The sequence below is a fragment of the Sparus aurata genome, chromosome 19, assembly GCF_900880675.1.
Source record: "Sparus aurata chromosome 19, fSpaAur1.1, whole genome shotgun sequence".
NCBI classification, from domain to species: domain Eukaryota; kingdom Metazoa; phylum Chordata; class Actinopteri; order Spariformes; family Sparidae; genus Sparus; species Sparus aurata.
Window position 1 is genome coordinate 12184181 of NC_044205.1, and position 22415 is coordinate 12206595.

At 41.3% G+C, this 22415-nt stretch overlaps 1 protein-coding gene across 1 annotated transcript; it reads right to left on the reverse strand.

The window, feature by feature from the left end:
- Positions 1–3877: 3877 nt before the first annotated feature.
- Positions 3878–22415, reverse strand: slc22a17 (solute carrier family 22 member 17). The gene is made up of 10 exons (XM_030398027.1): positions 21842–22415; positions 19546–20097; positions 13541–13644; positions 11620–11774; positions 10720–10885; positions 9990–10114; positions 8545–8650; positions 8151–8374; positions 7328–7439; positions 3878–6509 (listed from the first exon to the last, which is right to left on the reverse strand). The coding sequence occupies exons 2-10, from the start codon at positions 20017–20019 to the stop codon at positions 6233–6235; spliced, it is 1743 nt and encodes a 580-aa protein (XP_030253887.1). The 5' UTR covers positions 20020–20097; positions 21842–22415; the 3' UTR covers positions 3878–6232.

Sequence of the window (22415 nt, forward strand, 5' to 3'; positions counted from 1 at the left end):
CAAATGCCTCAATTCATCCATGTGACTTAAGCACATCCACCTGTCTCCTGTTGACGAAAGCAAGGTCACAATGCTCCATTGTCACAAGTGAGAGTAGCAGCTACGCAGCTGGCCTTTCCTGTCAACTGTTCCTTCTCTTTATCCTTGAGAGCAAAGATAAACCTGTGAAATACTTCTTGGATTCTTTCTGACACTTGTGAGGGGGTTTGATTGCCAGACCTTGCCCTGTCTTTGTTCCGTGGCAGGTGCTTGTGTTTGTGTAGGTCCTGATGGACATAAATAACCTTAAACACTTAAAGGCCATACACAGAGGAGGCACTTTGCTGTCAAGTTATATAAAGGTTTATAGAAAAAATATGGTTGAAAGATTATACATTAAACATTTATTCCAGATCAGTAATATAAGGCGATATCAGTTAGGGAGTATGTTATGGTCGCACAGCCCATAGAACTGACTCAAACAGTTTTCACAAAAATCAGAGAGTATGATAACTAAAACAATCAGAAGAGAATCAAAAGAATATGAATGATTTATTAATAATCATAGAAATGATTGTAAGGGAAATGGCACTGAAACAGAGACATCAACCAGAGAGTGATTGAAAGAGGCCCGGAGGTTCAACAAACTGTTGAGACAAAAGGTTTTGATCCTGTTAACCCCTCCAGTGTCACCTTCCTTCAGGGTTAACATACCTGTCAGATGTTACTGTCCAAGAAAAGTGCAGAGTGACAAGGTGCTAACACGGCTAATAGTGAGTGGAGTTTTCATTCCTTAGCGGGACCTTAACATGTCACTTGTGAACCCTCTTCAGATGCCACCAATTTACACCTCGGATGTTGCTGTTAGCTCCTCGGACAGGAGGTCAAGTTCCAGACATGGCGAGGGTCCAGGTCTCAGCTGTCTGCTTGTCTCGCGGCAGTCAGTCTTAAACATGACAAGACAGGACTACTGGCTGTTGGAGAGAGGGCTGTCGATGGCCTTGGATGGGAACATTTGTCCTATGACAAACTCACTGTGGTCCATCCAAATCCAATATATTATTAAATAAAAATCTTGCTCACTTTATGTGGAAAATTGAAGAAGGGTGGTACTACTCTCATATCTGAGCAAGGAATAAGGCTAGGGACTGGAAACAGCAAACATGTAGCCTGGCTCCATACCAAGGTACAAAATTCAAGTGTATCCTTAAATCTTACTGTCTGCTCGTTCATGGTGTGTTTTTTGGAGACTAGTGCCGGGTCATCTGCAAAAACTCCTCGAGCTGAGTCAGCTAGGTCCGCTGGATTTCTGCCCAGTGGTTTTAAGTTATTCTCTTCAGTTCTCGTTGTCTCCCGAGACTACTCTTCTTGGGGTCTTCTGTGTTGATGCTTGCAGCTGTTGGTAGACATTTTACTGCATTTTTAAGTTTATTGGTTCATAGGTTGTGATATTTTGGCCCTTGGATGCAGATGTTGATGTGACGAAGCTTTCTGGAAATGGTTCCCACTCAAGAAGGCTTCCGCCAGCGACTTTGGAAAGAACTGAGCCAGCACCATACATGCACGTTTACATTCTTTACTCCTCTTTTAACTTTATAGTTTAATGAGTGGCCATTTTTTTATTGATTATTTGATTACTCATGAGCACCAGGACAGATTCTGATGGAAAAGTGTTCAATCCATGTTCACTGTACCATATTTAGTTTTTGGTAATTTCATGACTCTAATCAAGGCCCCATCTTGTGGATAGATCGTTTAAGGAATTTATTTTTTCACCCTGAAGACTTTCAATGCCCTCTAAGAGCTCAGCCTGACACACTTTGAGTCAGTTACCTTCAAACTATTTTTCATATTCCTACTATGCCATTATCAATTTTAATTCATGTTATTTTACTCATGTTTTCATTAAATGCAGAGCTCAATGTCACACACAGTGCTTCACAACACTTCTGTTCCAGGCCAGCATAAGTAACAGTTTCTGACCCTCTGTGATGAATAACAGTAAAATCTCAGCTGAGCCGTGTTCATGCAAGTCGGGATGGCAAATTAACTTGAACTTGATGTGCAGTACAGAGGGGCTGATCCTGTCCAGAAGTGTTGAGTGGACTGTGAGCTGTTTCCATCCTTCAGAGCGGCAATGAGGTGTAACCAGATCTGTCTCGGCCGTTGTCTCCTTCCTTTTGTCCTTCAGGACAAAGATAACTCGCTGTCATTAACTCTAAATGCCTGTGTTTGATTTAGGCAGACAGCTTGAGAGGTACATTTGGATCTGTGCATTTGTCTGTATGTTTCGTCACCACTAGCTAGATACTTATAGCATTTTACTGTCAAATACAGGTATAGACCTCTAGCTCGATACATTTCTCTTTCATTCTGTCTTTAATTTATACTATTTCTGAGGCAGTCCAAATATCCTTTGGAAGTAGTTCCTATAGTAAGGAGGGAATAAAATTGGGAGAGACAAATGACCTAACCCTAGGTAATAGTTTAAGCTTCGTGATATGTTTAAAGACTGCCCTTATTCACAGCTGTTCAGTCAACTTTATTTACTCCATCTTGTCGGCACATTTTGTTCTCTGTCCCTCTCTCTACTGTTTCTTGTTGAAACACAATGAGTTTGCCTTTTGTTTTTACTGAAACACTCTATACTTAACTACCAGCAACAGTTCCTGTGTGTATTCCTGTATGTATGTAACCTTACTTGTTGAAAGTTGTATTTTAGAGTGTTCATGTATCAGAAGTTCCTCTCAAGAAGTTAGGACTGTAGGCACATAGAGACTGTTATTTCTGATCAGGTAGTGATGGTGTGCGATGTTTAAATCTGCTAAAAGGATCTTTCATTTTTTTGTCAATTTTGGTGGCCCCTGTGGACAAAAGCGGCATGAGCACCCCGCCCTCTTCTGGTAAAAGTTTGGCTAGCTGAACATTTTCAAAAGAAAGATACAAGCAATGTTTAAATTTTTTATTTGCATGACGATGAGCTAATGTATCTTGTAGTTATCTAAGATCAATAACAGTGACATGATAAGGGTGAAACAAAGTAAAGATTTTGCCATACTGAGACTCTGCCAAAAAGTATATGTTTAATTTTATATGTCCAACCTGCGTAAGACGGACCCCAACCCGTTGACAGGTGTTAAGGGTAAATGTAACGTTATAAAAATAGCCAGTCATCTCGCTTATGGTCTTGTTGCTTGTGTAGGTCATATAGAGGAATCACTATTGAATAATTTTATTACCAGTTAAAAGTTCCTTGTAGTAAGTTTAAAGAAGATACAGTATGTAACATAATTACCTCCTAAAGGATACAAATGTACTTTTTTATATCTGTATTACTTGTACTGAACATTACAGACAGGCTAATGTAGACGGTGGTGGGAAAAGTACTCTGATCTTTTACTTAAGTAAAACTAGCAATACCACAGTCATGCATTGAATATTTTACTTAAGTAAAAGTATAAACATCAAAATATACTTACCTAAATATATTTAACTAAAAGTATTATTTAAGCAAAATGGCCCTTTTCAGGATAATGTGTATAATGTACATGAGGTGGACCTTATTTTATTTTATTCTACTGAATTTCACCAAGGGATTAATAAAGTTGTTATCCATAATAAATTATTATTTATTTGCCGGTTAAATTATTAAACATTATTAATCTCAATCCACAAAGTAACTGGTAACCAAAGTTATCAAATAAATGTAGTAATGTAAAAAGTTCAATAAATTCCTCTGAATGTAGTGGAGTATAAAGTACAAGAAAATGGAAATATAACATAATCAAATTACAAATACCTAAACTTACCCTGCCTTTTCAGAGGTAAAGTTTCACTCTGTAATCAAAGTTTCTTACTTGAGTGATCCAAATAATAACCAAAACTCATAAATGAATATTTTTTTCATTTGTATTCTTCTAATCTGAGCCAGTTACATTCACACATGCATGAAACATCTACTTCTTGTAATGACTCTTAAAAAATGCCCATATCATGTTTATTTAACCAGTTTTATTTTACATTAAATCAGGCTATAGAGTTAACTGCATCACACTCATCATTGAACAGCTCATCAGTGTTGTCAGATATAATAATACTCGAGTCAAGTTAATCATAGTGATAATAATCATCAGTGTATAAGTGCAACATACAGAGGAAAAAAACTACCAAAGGCTGACGGAGGAAGAAGCCATCAGCAAAGGTGAGCATCCTTCATAATTTCATCTACATCAGGTTCCAAATGAAACAACTCCTGTTTCCTCCTTATATCACGCACCCACAAACACTTGAGTATAAGAATTACCCGAGCACATTAATATATCAAGAATGTTTTCAAGCACTGAAACTGACATGCTTTGGTAATTCTCTATTATGGTTTAACTTGTGCCAAATGCAAAGTGGCATCAGCACTAAGGTTGTTGAAAGGAACGATACTTCTTTTGATACCATGTGTTTAAAACAATACATCTCTGTTTACTATACTTTCAATAGTATCGAAAGTACCTAAACTATTAAGAAAAAATAAATTCATTCATTAAAAAAACAGAGCCACGGTTACAAATGTGTTGGTATGTGTTCAGTGACTTTTTCTTTCCCACCACAGGTTGAAAGTAAAAAAAGGAAAATAATTATCCTGTTTTTTCTTTTCAGGATTTTTTTTTATTTATCTTTTTTTTTTTTGCTGTGGTATCAAAACAGGTGTCAAGTATCGTTTTTTTTTATGCTAGCACTGTATCGAAGTTTAAAATTCTCAGATTTTGACAACATCAGCCTCAAATTAATGAGGATGCTGTGAAGAAAAATGCATCCATGGTGCGTGCTTGAGCAGCCGGGGGTTCATTTGGAGCTCTTGGGCCCTCTTCAGCTCCCATTCAAACCTCACGGAGCATCGTCATTGGGCCCTTTTTCCAGCATCATGACACATTCAAGTACAGATGACCTTGTTCAAAAACCTCCACATTTAAGACCTGACAAAAAAATATATGTGCCTGGTTATACGACCTCTACGGTTGTTTGTTCGTACCCGTCTATTCTCTGGTCATCTAGAGAGGTATTGAGTAACTATAAGCTTCTGAGGAAATACAGAAAAAAACAAGCCCTTCAGTGCTTCCAAACATGCAGGAATGTTGTGACAGTTTAACAGCTTCACTGTTGTTTGATCAGAGACATCAGAAAATGGAAAGTTTATCCCATGCCATCCCAATTAAATTATATTTAGCTTAATATTTATAAAACACTAGGCCTCTGGATAATTTATTGATTATGCTTAATAACATAAATAAGACATAAATATAGCTGGCTCCAGGCCAGATTGAGTAACTGGATTCCCACAGTTTGAACATAAACTTCTTTCTGTTTAAAGGCCCCTTTTTGTTTTGAGCCTCTGATCCCAATATTGATAAACAGTTGATTTATGTTCATAAAACTGCCCTTTAAATTTGAAAAATCTGTCAAATGAATCTCCATCTTTAAAAAGAAAGTGCTCTGCATCGTCTCTCCACTGCATCGTCTCTCCACTGCATAGGGTACTGTACTGTACAGTTTCCAGCCACAGGGTCTGCTTTAACAAAACTCAGATGCCCCAAAAAGTTAAAGAAACTAAGTCTAGAGTATTTACAAGGCATTTTAACAACCATAACTCCATCGTGTCTTACAATGTTCGTCCGCCAGCTGTTTTACCACAAGTGTAACAGGAAAGTGTAAAAGACTGACTATGCTTTGCTTTTGCACACCTGCAAGCACTTACCGTGTTGTCTAACACCGCAAACACGACAAAAAAACGCTCTACGTGGGTTAAGAAAAATGCTAAGAATCACTTGCGACTACTCTCCGACCCCACGTCTGGTCTGGAGTGTCAGTAGAAAGCAGCTAACACCTCTACAACGGACACACTGGAGGACTGCGTGCAGCAGTGTATGCTGGTGTGTCACATGGTGGGGGGACCGCCCGCCCGCCTTCTGGTCAGGAACAGATGAAAGATGAAGACTTCCCTATACGTGTGTGCGTGGACATTGTGCGTCGGACCGACACACATGTGAATGGCAGGAGATGCAGAATGAAGAAACATGGCAACTCAACCCAACCGCCTGCGTTTGGAATGACTAGAGGATATGTCAGGAAGCTTAGAGTCTGATCACCATCACCTTCAGGTCTCTATATTGCTCTTAGTCCTCCCCTGCATGGACATGACAGATGTAAATGTTCTGAATGCAAAGTGAGTGATTTGAGCACAGTCCACTCTTTCAGGAGTCCCTTAGGTCTCTGGGTTGGGAGTGGCCAGCAGCGGCACATTGTCCCTCCTCCTCCTGCCCAGTGGGGGGCGTCTGTACTGCTCCCCATCGGCCAGCGTCTGGGGCAGCGGCTTCCTCTTGCTCTCGGGCAGCAGCAGGATGGACAGCACGGCCAGCAGTGCCAGAGAGGAGTAGACCACGTGGTGCAGGAAGTAACCGTAGTGGTTCCTCAGGTCCATGAGCGGGGAGCTGAGGCGGCCCACGCAGCCCAGCGCGAGCACTGCTCCTACACCAGTGCCCCTGTTGACACAAGACAACTTCAAATTCCATATATACACCACATTTTATATGCTGGAAAAGTGAGAAATGAAACTGTAGCATTCAAAATTGGTGTTGTCGGTGCTGTTGTGTGGAAGACTCTGATGCATCTTTTGAAGCTGTGGAAAATATTAACGACCAACGGTATAGACAATGGCCCCGTGAATAAAAATCTCAACATATGCTTCTGAACAATCATGTTTGCTTCACGTTGCACAATAACACCATATATTATGCTATTTAACAAACTAATTTTAGTTAGCCAGCTAGTTGGCTGACTAAAAATGTCTGTGCATGTTGCAGCGTAATGTTGTATAAATTAGCATTTATTTGAGAAAGATCGTTTCATACACAGCACTGGGTGACAGGAAATTCATTCAACTTGACATTTTATTCCTTCATTTTATTCCTTCATTTTATTCCTTCATTAAGCTAAAGTGTCATGTAATTGTTAAAGAGTAAATGAGGATTATTTTAGATGTCAGAAAGCTTCTCTTCATTACTAATAAATGTGGAACTAAATTTCCTCCTTCCTCCTTCCAATTGACTGCATATTTCATGTCCCGATTCAATTTGGCAGCACATTGGACGGAGCACCCTCTTCCTGACTAGTATAGTACTAACACATTTTATACCTAAAGGTGCACTTTGTATTTTTAGAAGAGAAAGATCTTTATTGACTGATATTGTTTATGCCTTAACAATACACAGTGCCCCTTTAATATTTTCAAAAAAAGAAAAGAACAAAGAACTGCTTAGACTTAAATTCCAACTGCAGGGTGTCGCTGTGTTGGTGTTACCTGATGATGGTGGGCATTATCTCTGCCGTGAAGAGGATGCAGAGGGAGGCTGTAGCCTGGGAGGAGAAGAGACCCAGCACTGAGAACACTGTGATGGCCGTCTCACTCAGATCTGAAGGGGAGGAGGGAGAGGCATCAGTAATTATGGATTACCTTGATAGTGCAGTTTTTGTATTTTTCATTTTCTGATGATATATCATGATGCCCCTTTGATTTGAACTGATTTTAATTCAAAAACTGTGAATCAGTCCACCTAATCTTTCCCGAAACTTTGCCAGACTTCTTTTATTAACAGAAGTCACAGACAGCAGTGTGAAGCCTCTGAGAGGAGGTCAGTGCTGCTGCCCCCTCAGCCTTTGATGCATGATTAAAGCACAGCGCCTGACACAGCTTTGACTTTGCTGCCACTGCAGTGTCCTACATAAAATGACTGTTATACTCATTATTAGCCACAAGGGGGAGACTGAGACTGGGGCAAAGGCAAGTGTGTTTCCATACCAGGCTGTGGCAAGACAAAGGCACGCAGCATGTACTTTTCCATTCTCAAAGCTGAACGGTTTGCTTTTCATGAAGCATGAAGCACATTTAAAATCAGTAGTGTATAGGTCTACAAATCTGAGCATTGACTAACTTTTATCTTCAGTCCAGGATTGTAGGATTTAATAAAGCAAGGCTTTTAATCCCAAAACGAGCCTCACATATTGGTTCTCCAACAACAGGGGGGGATTTAAGGAGAGGTTGGCTAAGACTACTAATCACTTTGTTTATCTGACTGTAGATTTACTTGAGAAAACAATCCTGCCGCCCACTAAAAACCGCTTACACTCCATGAGTCCCAGAAGGATCAAAGAGGCCAGCCCCGTCATCGTCATGGCGAGGAGCAGGATGCCACGGCGGCCGCACCTGTCTACTGTCGCCCAGAGCAACAGCCAGGCACCGCCCCCTGCACACACAGACAGCAGGTACGTCCAATAGAAGCTAGGGGCTGTGCCCCTGACGTCACCTCGGAAAGAGCTGTAACAGTGACTAATGCCATGAGAGATGAATCTGAGGGAGGAAGGGCAGGAAAACAAAGAGTAAGCACTCGTGTGTTTGCAAGCAGCTTTTAAATAGAAAAGTGGCTAAGTGTGGAAGAACTTCATGATGAAATATGAGAGCAGCTCCGATTCAAAGCTGCAGTGCTGCTTAATTAATGTCAAGAATGTGGGATGACTTACGAGGTGAAGCCGAGCACACACATGTTCTTCCAGATGTTCCTGCTGTGGAAGAGCTCCGGGAAGGAGAGGCGGGGGCGTGAGGAGGGGGCCGGCTCTGAATCCAGCTCTGCAGTAAGCAAAAGAGGACAGAACATGCTTTCTCTTTTTAATTCACAGTCCAGCAACACCTGACCTGGTTTCTCTTTCAATCAATAGTCAATTTATTTTTTCTGAGAAGTGACACGCACAGGAGTTAAATCAATGTTGGGACAATTCCTATTGGCTCAATAGAGACTGTTTAATAACCACTTAGAAAACTGAAGCTATAAAAATAGATTCTACAGTAAAACTTCATGTTGATCCCCTAATTTGACAGCAAATAAACGTGTTGTGGAAAATGATCAATACGCTACTACACTGGGTTGTAGTCGTAAGCAGATATAACACCGCAATTTGTTAAAGTATCATGCTCCAGACCTGACAGACGAGCACAACATCAGCAAATCATAAATGATTGACAATATGACACAGCTGTGATCTGAAATGTGAATAATTTTTATTATATCTGTATTATAACTGTATATTTGTATGCAAAATACATCTGGTCAAAATGTCAAACATTAAGTTTCTCGCACAAAAGTCTCAAATCATGGCATAAATCTAGCAATATCTGGTTCTGGAAGAAAACACACTGTTCTGTCAACCAAACAGCTCTCTGAAATCGCGCTCCCTGTGGAGTGCACGGTTTACTGGATCCAGTAATACAAGATGAGCCATGGTACATTTTCTAAAAACCTGCCGCAGATGTCTTTTATAGATCATAACACCGATTAGGCTGAATGTCTGTTTCTTTTTGGAGCATCTTTTAATCAAAGAAAATACAAAACAATACTGTATGTGGAAGATGAGATTGTTTAATGCATGTCGTGACGCTCGCAATGTTTCCCATTCTATACAGTATGTGCAAGTGTTGTGGCATAGAGAAGGATTCTTAATTCAACACTTTTTACATATTGGACTTAAATAATATCAAAGAAAAAGAAACATTTTTTGACTAAATGGCAATTGTCATCATTATTTTTACACCAACCAATGTTGATATCACCAAACGTGAGCAAACTCCACTTCCTGAAAAGCATATTTGCATATAAACTGGTGCAGAGCCCAGTGAATATCCAGCTCAGACTTTGTAGCTGCAGGTCATGATGCTCTATTGTAATTCCATTTTTGATACAGGAACCTCATGTCTTTAATAAATCATGAATTGAGCATCATTACCTGCTCTTGGTAGTGTTGTGTGATAGGTACCCATGTTTTGAAATGTAATACATTATAAAAAAAAAACATAAATAATGCAGGCTTCATTGACTGAATGTCCATTCAGTCCGGCAGTGATGAAAAAATGTAAGCAGCTCTAACTTCGAGGAAGAAAATAAAAATCGTAACCAATGTGTGTGCAGACTCACCTGTGAAGCTCTCGTCATCCCTCAAATCTCTGTTGGAGTTTCTTCTCTCACTGAAGGAGTTCATGTCTGCAGATCTCTCTGACAGAAGGAGCCATCGAGGAGACTCTGGAAACACTCCAGGAATCCTGCAGGAGAGTGAAGACAGAACATAAATCCACTCTTTGATCTCTGCTTACGTTTATCCAGCACCAAAACTATTCAGATGCATTTTGTTGCTGTAGCCCAGATTTGCTCCTTCGGCATGGAAACTAACCAATGTAGGTCACAGAGTGGCAAAATTCTTTAATTCTTAATCCAGCTTTTTTCCATTCTTATTAAAAACCTGCAGTAATCATCTGTTAATCTTTGTTAATTTGGTTTTGAAACTACAATGAAGGCTTATCTTGTAACAGAGGTCTTAGAGGGACTGGGGACCTTAAACAAAGTAGCTCTAATGCCTTCTGACATGAGCTAAAAGGCTCAGTGTGACGAGGCGATTGAGATCAATACAATTCAACAAGCTTTCAGCAAGTCAGAAGGCATCAAGACACTTTATCAAAAGACCATCAGGTCCCTTCATTCTCTTGTCACTGCAGTTTCTCCTTAAAACTGAACACCTGTCTGCTTACACAGTCAACCGATATCTAAATATGAAAAGAAAATGATGATGATGAAGTCCCAAAAATGGGAATAAACTAAAACTGAATCAAATAAAAATACGGAAAACAGTAAAAGTTATGCGTAATCGCACCCATAACTGAGGAACAGTGTTAGCGGGGCGGCGCCGGCTCCAAGCAGGCCCCTCCAGGACTGGCAGCCCAGGGCGACGGCTAGCAGCAGCAGCTCTCCGGCTACAGTCATCAGCCCGGCCAGCATGGTGGCCACCAGCCTCAGAGACGGTTCACACAGCTCTAGACCTGACAGACGAGCACAACATCAGCAAATCATGAATGATCGCATGAAGAGGTAAACCAAACCTAATTTATACTACATCCAACAGATTAATTTCTGGTGCCTATAGAGAATGTGTTTGTGATGGATGTAGAGGCAGTATTTTTAGCCAAGATAGCAGCACAGCTCTATGTATGACCATGTTGGTCTGTTGGTTGCCCACTTTTCCCCAGACTGAAATTCTCAACAGCTACAGTTTTAAATGGATTGATGTGAAATTAGATATACATGGTCTTTTGCATGGTAAATGGCTTTTCCTTTTGTGCCCCGTTTGTGCTTTTTAGTCAAATGTCTGCAACAGAGTTTGATAGATTGACATGAATGTGTTAACACACATTCATGTCCCTCTTAGGAAAACTCTGGCGAACCTCTGGCCTGTCATGTTGCACCATCATCACCTCAAAGTTTCAATTTGTTTAACCAAGAATCTGCAAAAATAATCAAATCGCCATTAGCCTTGGTTATTCTCTGTGTGGAGTGCTAATAAGTAAATGTTAGCATGCTAACAAGCTAAACTAAGATGGTGATCAAGGTAAATATTACACGTGCTTGACACCTGCATATATCACTGTAAGCATGCTGACGAGCTCACATTCTCACAGAGAAGCTACCATTCCAGTAAGCAATTAATCTTATGTGCTGATCTTTTTTACCGAAAGAAAACATAAAAAATCTGTCCTTCAAATGTGTAAATACTCACGAGTGATGTACAGAGTGAGGTAGACTCCTGCACTGGCTGCTGCCAAACAGAATCGCATGACGATGAAGATTGAGGGGTACGGAGAGACACACACTAGCACCCCAAACACCACCGACAGGGTCAGGGAGGTGAGAAGGGTCTTGGACCGGCCCAGCCTGCAGGAGAACAGAGATATGTACTGAAAACAACCTAAATGACACATCAGTGCACCTTTATTATAAGACAAGAAAATCACTTACACATAGGGTAATACAGTTCAGATATTGTTGATCTTCCATTCAGGTTATTATCAAAAGTCTCTTTAGTCAGATCACATAGAGATGCAGCTTGATTCCATTTAAGCATTAAAAAAAAAAAATCAACTTCAAATCAAGATAAAAGCATAAAAACAAAAGATGTACCACAGCAATACAAATATAGTGGAGGTGCTGATAATGCGATAATGCAAGAGCAAAAACACAACTTCACATGTTTAAATATTAACAGCTAGACAGTTAAAAACAGAAAATAGGACAATGGTCTACTGTGAAGGTGAGATTAAGGATACAATGGAGAATTCAAAACCTTTACAGCAGTATGAATCATTAATGTTGCCACCACATTCTTAGTTTCATGTCATTTATAAATAATTCAGACAAAATGACAAGAACTCATTATTTCAAATTGAACACAATTTTAAGAACCTTACACACCCTGTTCTAATCAGTTATTAGTGATCTCTAAATGTGATGATTAGCCAATTTTCAGCTGCATGCACGAGCAGCAGTTTCATTTCCAACCTGCAGATTAGCGATGTTCCCTTTTCTTCGGTGCTTGTTCCCGGGAGGCTGCATTAATTCACTAGTCTTAACAAACAGATGCCATGCTCAATTGGTCAGCAAATTAATGAAGGCTGTTAGCTGATTAAATCTGCATCATCTCCCTCGCAATTCCCCCAAAACTACATCTTCCCTGTGTTATTTTCAATCCAACCGGCTGGATCCATTATATCAATTATCTGAAGCTTCGGATGTGCCTCATGCAGACTGGCGAGCATCATGTTGTAAGATCGAGCCAAATAAAGCTTGCAAATGTTAATAGGCTTACATTCGTTTACATTAACTTGTATGCCATTGTTTGCTTCTGAGTAATAATCGTTTTGTGGCATATCATTTGTTTTTTCTGTAGCAAACAATATTTATTGCACAACATTTCTCAGTGACTGAAAGCTCTATAAAATGGCATTTGGGCTGCTTGACACTAAATCTCTCTTTCGGCTGGAGGCCACCGTCTACTGACTAATAGAAGAACAGGCATAGTAAATCTATAGCCAAATTCATGTGAACATTAACATCCAGGCGAGTTTTTGTGCTTTTTGTGCGTTCTTTGTGTGTTGTCTGATGGGCTAAGAGGTAGTAAAACTGCACAGTCAGCATGAGAGACTGAAGAATGAGGAATGGAGTCATTTGACTGCACAGATGGACAGAGTTGTATTGGAACATGTTAACATGCCAGTGTGAGTGTGTGTGTGTGTGTGTGTGTGTGTGTGTGTGTGTGTGTGTGTGTGAGTGTGAGTGTGTGTGTGTGTTTGGGGTAAAGACTTTTTTAAGGTTAAGGTTATAATAGGCATTTTGTCAGTTAATTACACTAAAAGCTTGAACTTGAAACTACAGGGGATTATCGCATTGGCGTCTCTTGCTAATACAAAGTGTGATTATGAGACAGGATGGGCTTGGGGCTAGCTGGTAAGCATGCCAACTTAAGTAGACATCTCTGCAACACAGTACATCTTTGACATAACGTCAACACTGTTGTTTCTTCACACTTAATAATGTTTTGGGTATCTGGTTTTTTTTTAACTAAATTCTGGTTATATCTTACCAATTGCTGCTTTTAGGTTATAAATTGTGTGCGTGTGTATGTGTGTGTGAGCATGTATTACCTGTCAGCAGCATAGCCCAGACCGAGACAGCCAGTCAGGACGCCCAGGATGAAACACACCTCCTCCACTGGGACCAGCCAGTACTGACCACACACCAGATCCCACTGGACAGAACACACACATAAGAGAGATCTGTCAGTTATTATCTGTTCAGGTCAGCACAGCAACATTCATGTTAGAGAACAGGTAGACGTCATCAACACACATCAGGAGTTGTTTGTAATGTTTCAATCATATTCCAACAAACCAAATATAACCCCTCTGCTGCAGTGGGTACCCAAATATCTGTTGGGCTGCAATAACAATTATTTTTAGTGCCAATTATTCTGACCACTGTTTTGATTAATTCAGTGTTTTTCAAATGTGAGAAAAGAGTGGGGGGAAAAAATAACTGAAATCTCCATTTACAAGGATAGGAAGCACACACACAACGTGAATCATTTTGTTTTAAGTAAGTAAGACCACCAACTGACTTTTTTACCTGATGTATAACTTCAAAACTTTACTTGATGGATTTCCTCATTGACTGGCTGCAATTCATTTTCTGTCAATCATTCACTCGCAATTCAAATTACTATTCCAGAGGCTTTCGGTTGAGTCACATAAAAATTACTACAAACTTTTAAATCACAAGTAACAAGTTACACATTATTATTATCATCATCACATCATCATCATCATCATCATCATCATCATCGTCATCATCTTCAAATGGAGACTGAATAGCAGAATATATCGTAAACTGATTAATTGTCAGTGAATTCATGGAGGACCTCCTTGTCATAGTATCTACACACAGTTTGTTTTTGAGGAGGATACAACATGCAGGCCATGCTTTCCTCAGCCATGGTGACAGGCTCAGGCAAATTAGAAATAACCCAATGTAAGACTGAGCATCAGCGAGCAAGACAGCTTATTCAAGTCACTCATGAGGGTATTCACAATTATCTTGTTTCACGATTATTTCAATAATGACAGTTAACCACAATCAACTTAGTGTTTTTCATTGTGGCCCGCCATGAAATCTTTCAGTCACATCCTTAGCCTCTACTTTTGATGTCAACATGAAGACAAATGGAGGCTATTTGCTCACAAAGACAGCTTTGCACTGAGGTTGAAATATGTTGCCTTCCTCCCTGCATGCTCTAAAGCCTGAAGCCAGAATGTATAACTCAGCTCACTGAGTGTTCACACTGATTGTCAGCTTGAGTTGCTCATAAAGAAATATGCTTTGAGCACATTAAATTACTTTCTTAATGAATTACTTTGATTCAAAAGGCAGCCCAGTTTTATTTATTATGTTTAAAAACAGTGAATCCAATCTACAGTGCAAATATAAAATAAAGTTTACAGCAGAAGTACTAAAATGTTATGTCTACTATACCTCTCATACTATTCTTACCAGAGATGGTTCAAGAAAATTAGTTACTGGTCTGTCTTGTGGCTTTGTGGATAATTATTATAGATAAATAATTATGTGTCCCAGGTGTCACAAGCTGAGAGAATGAGGCAGTAAAAAGCCTTCAGGATCCATTAGACTCCTAAAACAATCATAGGAAGATTGTAACATTACCGTCTATGTTGTTGTGATAGTCACAAGAAAGTTGATTTATTACTGTTATTGTTAATAAAATCGGTGGTAGTAGCAGTATAAGTAGTTTCACACCAAGAGGACAGTCTGGTCATATGCATTTACTTTCAAACAAACAACTGTGACTGTCCATGTAGATGCACCATGATGTACAGTTTGTACATCATGGTGCATCCACACAGAAAGTCAGCACATCTGTTTAGAACAAAAAAACTGCTATCTGCTCTCAGATCTGAGTTTTAATCACATTAAGCCGACCCACTGATTTGCATTAACAGCTGAGCTCTGCTAATGTCGCTCTCTGCCCGCCGAAAGCAAAATGATTTTAATGATCCAGAGAGGGAGACTGAGAGCACAAGGCCGGTGATAAAAAGGCCTTGCATAATTGGAGACCGCGCATGGAAACATAAAAGCCTGTCACATAATATCAGCTGTCCTGTTGCTGAGGCACAGAGCCGTGACAGTGCACACTGGTCGGGTAAAGGGCAGTGTCGCAACCCGGAGCACTCATACGGGTGGAATGCTTTGGACAACGAATGGGGAAATAATGTACACAAACCAGTTTGTAAACTGGTTTGGGAATGAGGCTCAGGCACCATTCAGGTATGTGCCTTTGGTAAGGACTGAAACCTGCCACCATTTCCCACTTTTACATTTCTTACTCAATCATGTTTATAAACTGTTTATTGATAAAATAATTACAGGTATATTTTTGGGGCTAATCTAGCTTATAAATTATCAGACAAACAAGGTTCTTTTTAATATTGATGCCAAAATCATATAAGGATGAAAACACTGCCATAAAGTAGATTGGGAGGAAATAACAGTTTTGACAAATGACGTCTGTGCGTTTTGTTGTATATACAGTATGTCTACTGAAGTTAGCATGTGAAGCTTCTGGTCCCAGCCCATCCCTGTCTTAAGTTTCTGTGTGAAGTATTAACACCGACACCCCTGTTTTGAGTATGAATTCAAAAGGTGTCCAGTTCTTCAATATTGCACTTTGCACTTGATTTACAGTACTGCCCCCGAGAGCCTAATATGCCCACATATATCTGGTGTAGCTACTTCTGTATAAATGCTATTACAACACTTTTCAAAGGTTGACAACTTAATGTAATCTCATGCTATGTCATCAAACTGCCCTATCCTAATGATGACGGAAAGAAAAACTAACAAGCCAATTTGTGTATTAGTCCATGGAACAAGAATAGAGATGTTAATATGTAATACGTCAAGTGTATTGATCAGGGGAGAAGCTGATCAGAAGCCTTCCTGCTTCCTGCTCACCAGACCGCCAGCTCAGCAAAGCAAAGCAGCACTGGAGTGACATCATCATGACTTTCTGAGCTCAATCTTATTTGCGAGCTCAAATATGTCAGTCTCCTTCTCTGCCCACGTCACTCTCAGTACGTAAATGTAAATCAGGGATGGCGGAAGCTGCGTGAATAAAACTTGCTCTTTAAGAATGCACTTGCAAGCAGGCTGCTATTAAATGCCTCCCTTGGCTGCGTTTATGGATCCCCAGCTCGCTGCAGTGGTGTGGGTGGATTACCGGCGAACTGCCCTAATACCACCGCCTAAAGGGCTGGGTGTGGTTCCCACATCAGTAGGCACAGCAATGCAAACAGACTCACAGGCCAGAGCGACCAGCCTGAATGGAAAACTTTAAGCAGCAGGCTTGGCTTTGGTAAAGACATTAACGGGCGCAATTCATGGCTTTTAATATGAAATACAGCTCTGACACAGAAAATGCGTGTTTTTCGGTCACTCAAAAGTTCAAGCCAACCACAAGTCATGTGCAAAGTGACACATTATATGCCAACACAGCATTTATCTGCTGCACGTATCACAATTCAAGCAGAAGAAGGAGACACTGATGCTGTTACTAATATGAGCATGACAGACCCAGAAGCAGTTTTGTTCCTACAGCTACAAATCTGGTGTAATCCTCTAAGAAAACACTGATTGTGTAGTTATGAGCATCAGAGGAAAATAAACTCCTGCAAATTGTTGGTACAGGATGATTTTTCAAACCTCTCAACATTCCTTTAAACAAGATATTGCCACTTCCACTGTAGCTTATCTCAACCTGCCTGTCTGCTGTTCAAATACAACGATCAAGGCAAGAAGTATATTACAGTTAAAATGTTAGAGATGCAAAGCTGTGGCCAGCTGTGGCAGGAACATGTTAATGACGTGCCCACATGAGCAATGCAGCATCCTATCTATGTGCAAATGACTGCCAATCATATTCTAAACTATTAAGACTATTATTAATAGTGAGATATTTAGAACCTTTGTCCATTAATTTTTTATCAATCAACTGTAATTTGGTTGTGAGCTGGGATTGTCCTTCCTTCGTGATGACATTTCAGACACGTATCAAATCTATTTCAGTTCCAACCAGTGACGTAGGTAAAAACACACATTTCTGAGTCACCTGCGTTATTCAGCCTGGCTTCACAGCCCTCTTCTCATGGTTGAATGGAACTTTTCAAAGTATTTAACAGTATCAAAAGTCATGCAGCAGACCCCGAGATCACGGATGTCATGATTCTACAAATCCATGATTCCATTTCACTTACAATGTAAACAGTATTTTCCAGAACTGAAGGCTTTGACATTGTTAGATCTATCAGATATGGATTTGTACAGATCAACAGATCACTGTTTTTAATGCAACTTTCTTTAACATTTAAAAAAAATAATAATAATAATTAAATATTTTGTGAAACTACTTTAATATTTTAGACTTTATTCTAGTGGCATTTTGCAGGTTTGGGGTAGAAAAGTTGAAATAATATTAATCAAAAATAAAGACTTGAGAGTTCAACAAAAAATTCATCCCTTTAGGTATTCAACTAGTAATGAGGAAAGAGAGAGATTCTGTTTGTTACAAAGTTTGGTTTCTCATATCCTTCCAAAGGAAACCCTCTACTAAACATACCAATGAAGGTTCTCTGAAAGAGTAAATAAACCTGTCATCTCTGGGTTACCTCTGGTACCAGTCAGCCGAATGTCTTCATGCACATAGTATCAGTGTCTGGAAGTGAAGCTGCAGGCCAGTAAGCATGCTATGAGATTTTAAATAAGGGAGGCACGATAATTATCAGATAAATTATGGTACTGATATTGGTCCCAAGAAGAAGTCTGGTAACCTCTATTCTTTCTCCACATCCCCAGATTTCTTTCATTTTTCTCATTAGTTCAGTCCCAGCCACAGTCAGGGCAGTTCATCAGACTCTGAGCAGCCCCCCTGGAGCCACATAGGGCTTTATACAACTATTTGAAATATACAGTAGTACCTGCAAACAGACTGGGATGTATACCCCCAAAAAGGATTTGCAGGTCCATTTCTGAATGGGTCCATGTGCATCCCCCAACCACTGTCACAACCCCCCTCCCTAGTATGGTGGAGTACAAACTGTGCTCACAAATCTTAACAAAGCAAAAATGCATTTCTACTAGACCTGTGCTTAATACACAGAGTGAGTGAGTGCATGAGAGACATTGTACCTAAACACAACAACATGTGTGTTTCATGTAATCATGTGTAAGTGTGAGGAAGTCCTGTTGCGTGCATGGAACTACAGCATTAGAGTGAAAATGCTTCCGACATCAGTCACATATGAGTACGGCAAACATAGGCGCTACGCACATTCACTCAAACATTCATTATCTACATCAAACAGGAGGTTTGTGTTGGAAAATGGTATCAGGGATCTCCTTAATCTCTAATGCTGGAGTTATCTTAAAAGCACCAGCCAGGAAAAGTTTTCACAACAGCTCCTTTCTCCACACAACCGTAACAAAACATAACTTTAAGCATAACATCTATTAAAAAGGTCCAGCGTCTAGGATTTAGGGTCAAAATCAAAATAATATATTCACTATGAATGAGCCTTTTATTTCTACAGTGGGAGCAGGTTCTCTACCACAAAGTCTGCTATGTAGCACGGCCATGATTCTACAGTATTCCAGAACAGACAAACCAAACGCATCACATTTTTAGCTGCCATCCTTTGGGAGGCTGAGACAAGAGGTGTTCAGTTGTTGCAATCTGAAACTTCACCATGAAATCCTACACACTGGACCCGGAAATGCTATAATGGATAACGAACCAGGAAGATTCAAGGCTCTACAAGCCACCATTAGACGACTTTTTTGTCAGACTCAGAGGGACAAATATGTGCATCTGTGTTAAGGTTTAGCAGGCATTGCAGAAATTGAGGCTGCATGCTCAGCAAGACCCTCCAGCAGATAAATACAGGACAAAAAGGAAACAAACTTTTCAGCATTTCAGGACTAAATCCATACATAAACAATAGGCAGCCTTCCCACAGAAAGCCTAAACAGTGAACAAGGCCGGGACCATAATTAGAGAACTAAGAAGGATCTCAGGCTGCTTTACCTCTGTAACGATGTTGTTCCTCAGCCCTTCTGTCACGTTGTAGTCCCAGCCGTCCTCGCAGTCCACCACAGCCGACTGGCTGCCGTTGCTGTACTGCCTACACTGGGACAGGCCTCCTCTGTCCCCAGGCCTCTCTCCCTTGTCCCACGGCAAGGAGGCGTTCAGCACCTCGGGCGACGGCAAGGGTCCCGGCAGGTGGCAGTGGTGCGGCGGGGAGAGGGTGATAAGGGGGTCGGAGGAGAGCAGGAAGGCCAGGAAGAGGTTGGGCAGGATGGAGAGAGCGATCAGCACCCTCTGCTTCTTCCTGCCCAGAGCCAGCACCATCACCTCCCCCGTGGGAGGCAGCGAGGGCGGAGCAGGGAGGGAGGAGGAGGATGGGGCTGGGGACGAGGGCACCGGGGAGGAGGGGAGGGACGGAGGGGGAGCAGGGCACGGGGAAGGGGAGACCAGCGGGGGAGAGTCCGGGGATGTCATTATTAGGAAGAGTTAGAGGTGGGGAGAGGTTGTCGTGATGTTTGGTCCCCAGGTGGGGGGACGAGATGTGGGAGAGCTCTGTGGAAGACAAGAGTTACACTGCATTATTACAACATTCATTTATTTATTTATTTATTTATTTATTTGTGTTTATTCATTTTTATAGTTTAAACTGCCAACACAGGATGGAAATAATACACCTTTTGACATGTCACAGTGGGAAAACGCGTGTAAACACTTTAGTTTCAGAGTCCTGGTATTGTGAACATTATAATCAAAGTTTAAATGTGTGTGTGTGTGTGTGTGTGTGTGTGTGTGTGTGTGCGTGCGCGTGTATATATATGGAAATGACTGTTATCAGTTCAGGCTGTATTAACCAGGTTAAAATGAACCTCTGTTTCATTTCATATGCAGATGAAACCACATGGTAACAGCTTGTTAGCAAAATATTCTAAAATTCCATAGATTTTCCCTTTTGTGGAAACTTTTTGGAAATCTACCGACCCTTTGCAACCCATGTTGTTTATGCCCTTGAGTTTATCTCCTGCTGGATCACATGTGGCATGTGAAATAGCACTTACGTGAAATTTCACAGTAACAGTGGATTTTGTCCAGAGGGGCACACTGGGTCGTTTCACAGTCAGACTACAGTGTTTTAAACACTGAGCAAAAACCTGTCCTGATATTCTGACTGAAATAAATAAATCTGTCCCACACAGGAGCAGATTATTTACAGATTCTGTCCATCCACACCACACTGGAAGAGAAGAGTTCTGTTTATGTGATCACACCTGCAGGCTATACTTCAGGACAGACGTAGAAAATGTGAACCAATTCTGACTGGATGAAAAGAGCTGAAATGATTCTGTAACAGAAAAATAAATCAGCTACTATTTAGATCATTTCTAAAGCAATAACACCAAACTTTCCCTGGTTTCAGGCTCTCGAATGCTCTTGAATGCTTTTCTTTGCCTTGCGCGACAGTATCCTGAACATCCAGTTTTGGTCGGACTAAACAATCGACGGTGATCATTAGTTAGTTAGTTGTAGCCCTCAATCAGGCCCAGTGATCCTCTTTTATAAAACACTGCATATTGCTTACAGGCCTAACATGGAGCTTATAGGCTTTGTCATGACAAAACCCTCAAGTTGTTACACAACAAGAGACTCAGCGAGGGGTTTTTGTGTGTACGGGTGTCAGTTGCCTTTACAGGGACATGAAGACACAGAAAACGTATAAATAACAGTAAACGTCTGAATGATGGCACCTTAAACCCAGACGTGGATTAAAACCCTGACATAAAGCAGCATAAAGACGGTCTTTCCAGAGCAGAGGGAGCCCGTCCTTCCCTGCTCTGTCTCTCAGGCTGTGCTCCTAGTTGAGGGCAGGAATGTGAACAGCCTGTGCTTTCCTCAGCAGCCTCCTCTGTCTGTCGGTGCACATGGTGCCCCTCCAGCAGCCAGTGCTGCTGTGTTTTCCTTGCACAGGGCCAGGAAGTCTTGCAACAAAAAAAAAGAAAAAAGAAAAATAGGAATCCCACAGGGTTACATAAGAGCCTGTACACGAGGGGAGGGAAAGGGGACGTGGAGGGAATTTAACACACGGGAGCTGTCCGGCCTGTGTGGATGAAGAGCAGTGAAATAAAGAGAGCAGCGGAGTGTGAGGGGAATGAAATGACAGCGTTGGAGAGGAGAGGGGAGTGAAGCTGCTGGGCCGGGTTGACAAGACTCGTACCTGCCCCAGCAGACTGGTCACACACACACACACACACACACACACCGTCTGTAAGGCTTCCGAAACCACATGTATACTGAGACTTACCCCTTCAAAATGATGCTCAATGTGAGGCTAAATCCTACTGCGCGCTGTCAAACATCCGAAGCATCGTGGGGTGACAGGGGAGCACAGAGTACTTTCACCGCATTCACCGCGTCTCCTCCGCGCCTCGAAGCCAGCCTGCTTTGTCCGTCATGTGAAAAGACATGTCTGTCCCCGAGAAGAAGAGCGAGTGTCGTGCCCTCTCAGAAAACGCCACCGCTGCCCAGGGACACGAGCAAGGACGCCGGGCTGGTGTCGGTCCGGAGGCTCGGCTAACCCTCCGCTACTTTGAGATGAGGTGATGCCCGCCGGGGATGCTACACTCCTCTCCTAGCGCCGCTGCCTTTCAACGTTACGGTCGAGTCCAAGTTTCTGCCTGCCGACATTACACAAAATAATTAAATAAGGCATGTGTGTGTCCGACATCCTCTTAAAGGGGAAACGCGTCGTCGGTCGCTCGGCCGCGGACAAAGAGCGGGTGGAAAACTGCGTCGGGAGAAGCCTGTTTATAGGGGAGAGCTGCTCCGCCGGCGGCGGCACACTTCGGGAACAGTCGGCTGAGATCGTCACAGCGACG

Excerpts from the sequence above, each read along its gene's own strand:
- slc22a17 (XM_030398027.1), bottom strand. The coding sequence starts at position 20,019 with ATGACATCCCCGGACTCTCCCCCGCTGGTCTCCCCTTCCCCGTGCCCT. Across the intron at positions 10,115-10,719 it reads ACACTGTTCCTCAGTTATGG|GATTCCTGGAGTGTTTCCAG; the intron begins GTGCGATTACGC and ends ACTCTCCTGCAG. Across the intron at positions 8,651-9,989 it reads GGATGACGAGAGCTTCACAG|AGCTGGATTCAGAGCCGGCC; the intron begins GTGAGTCTGCAC and ends TGCTTACTGCAG.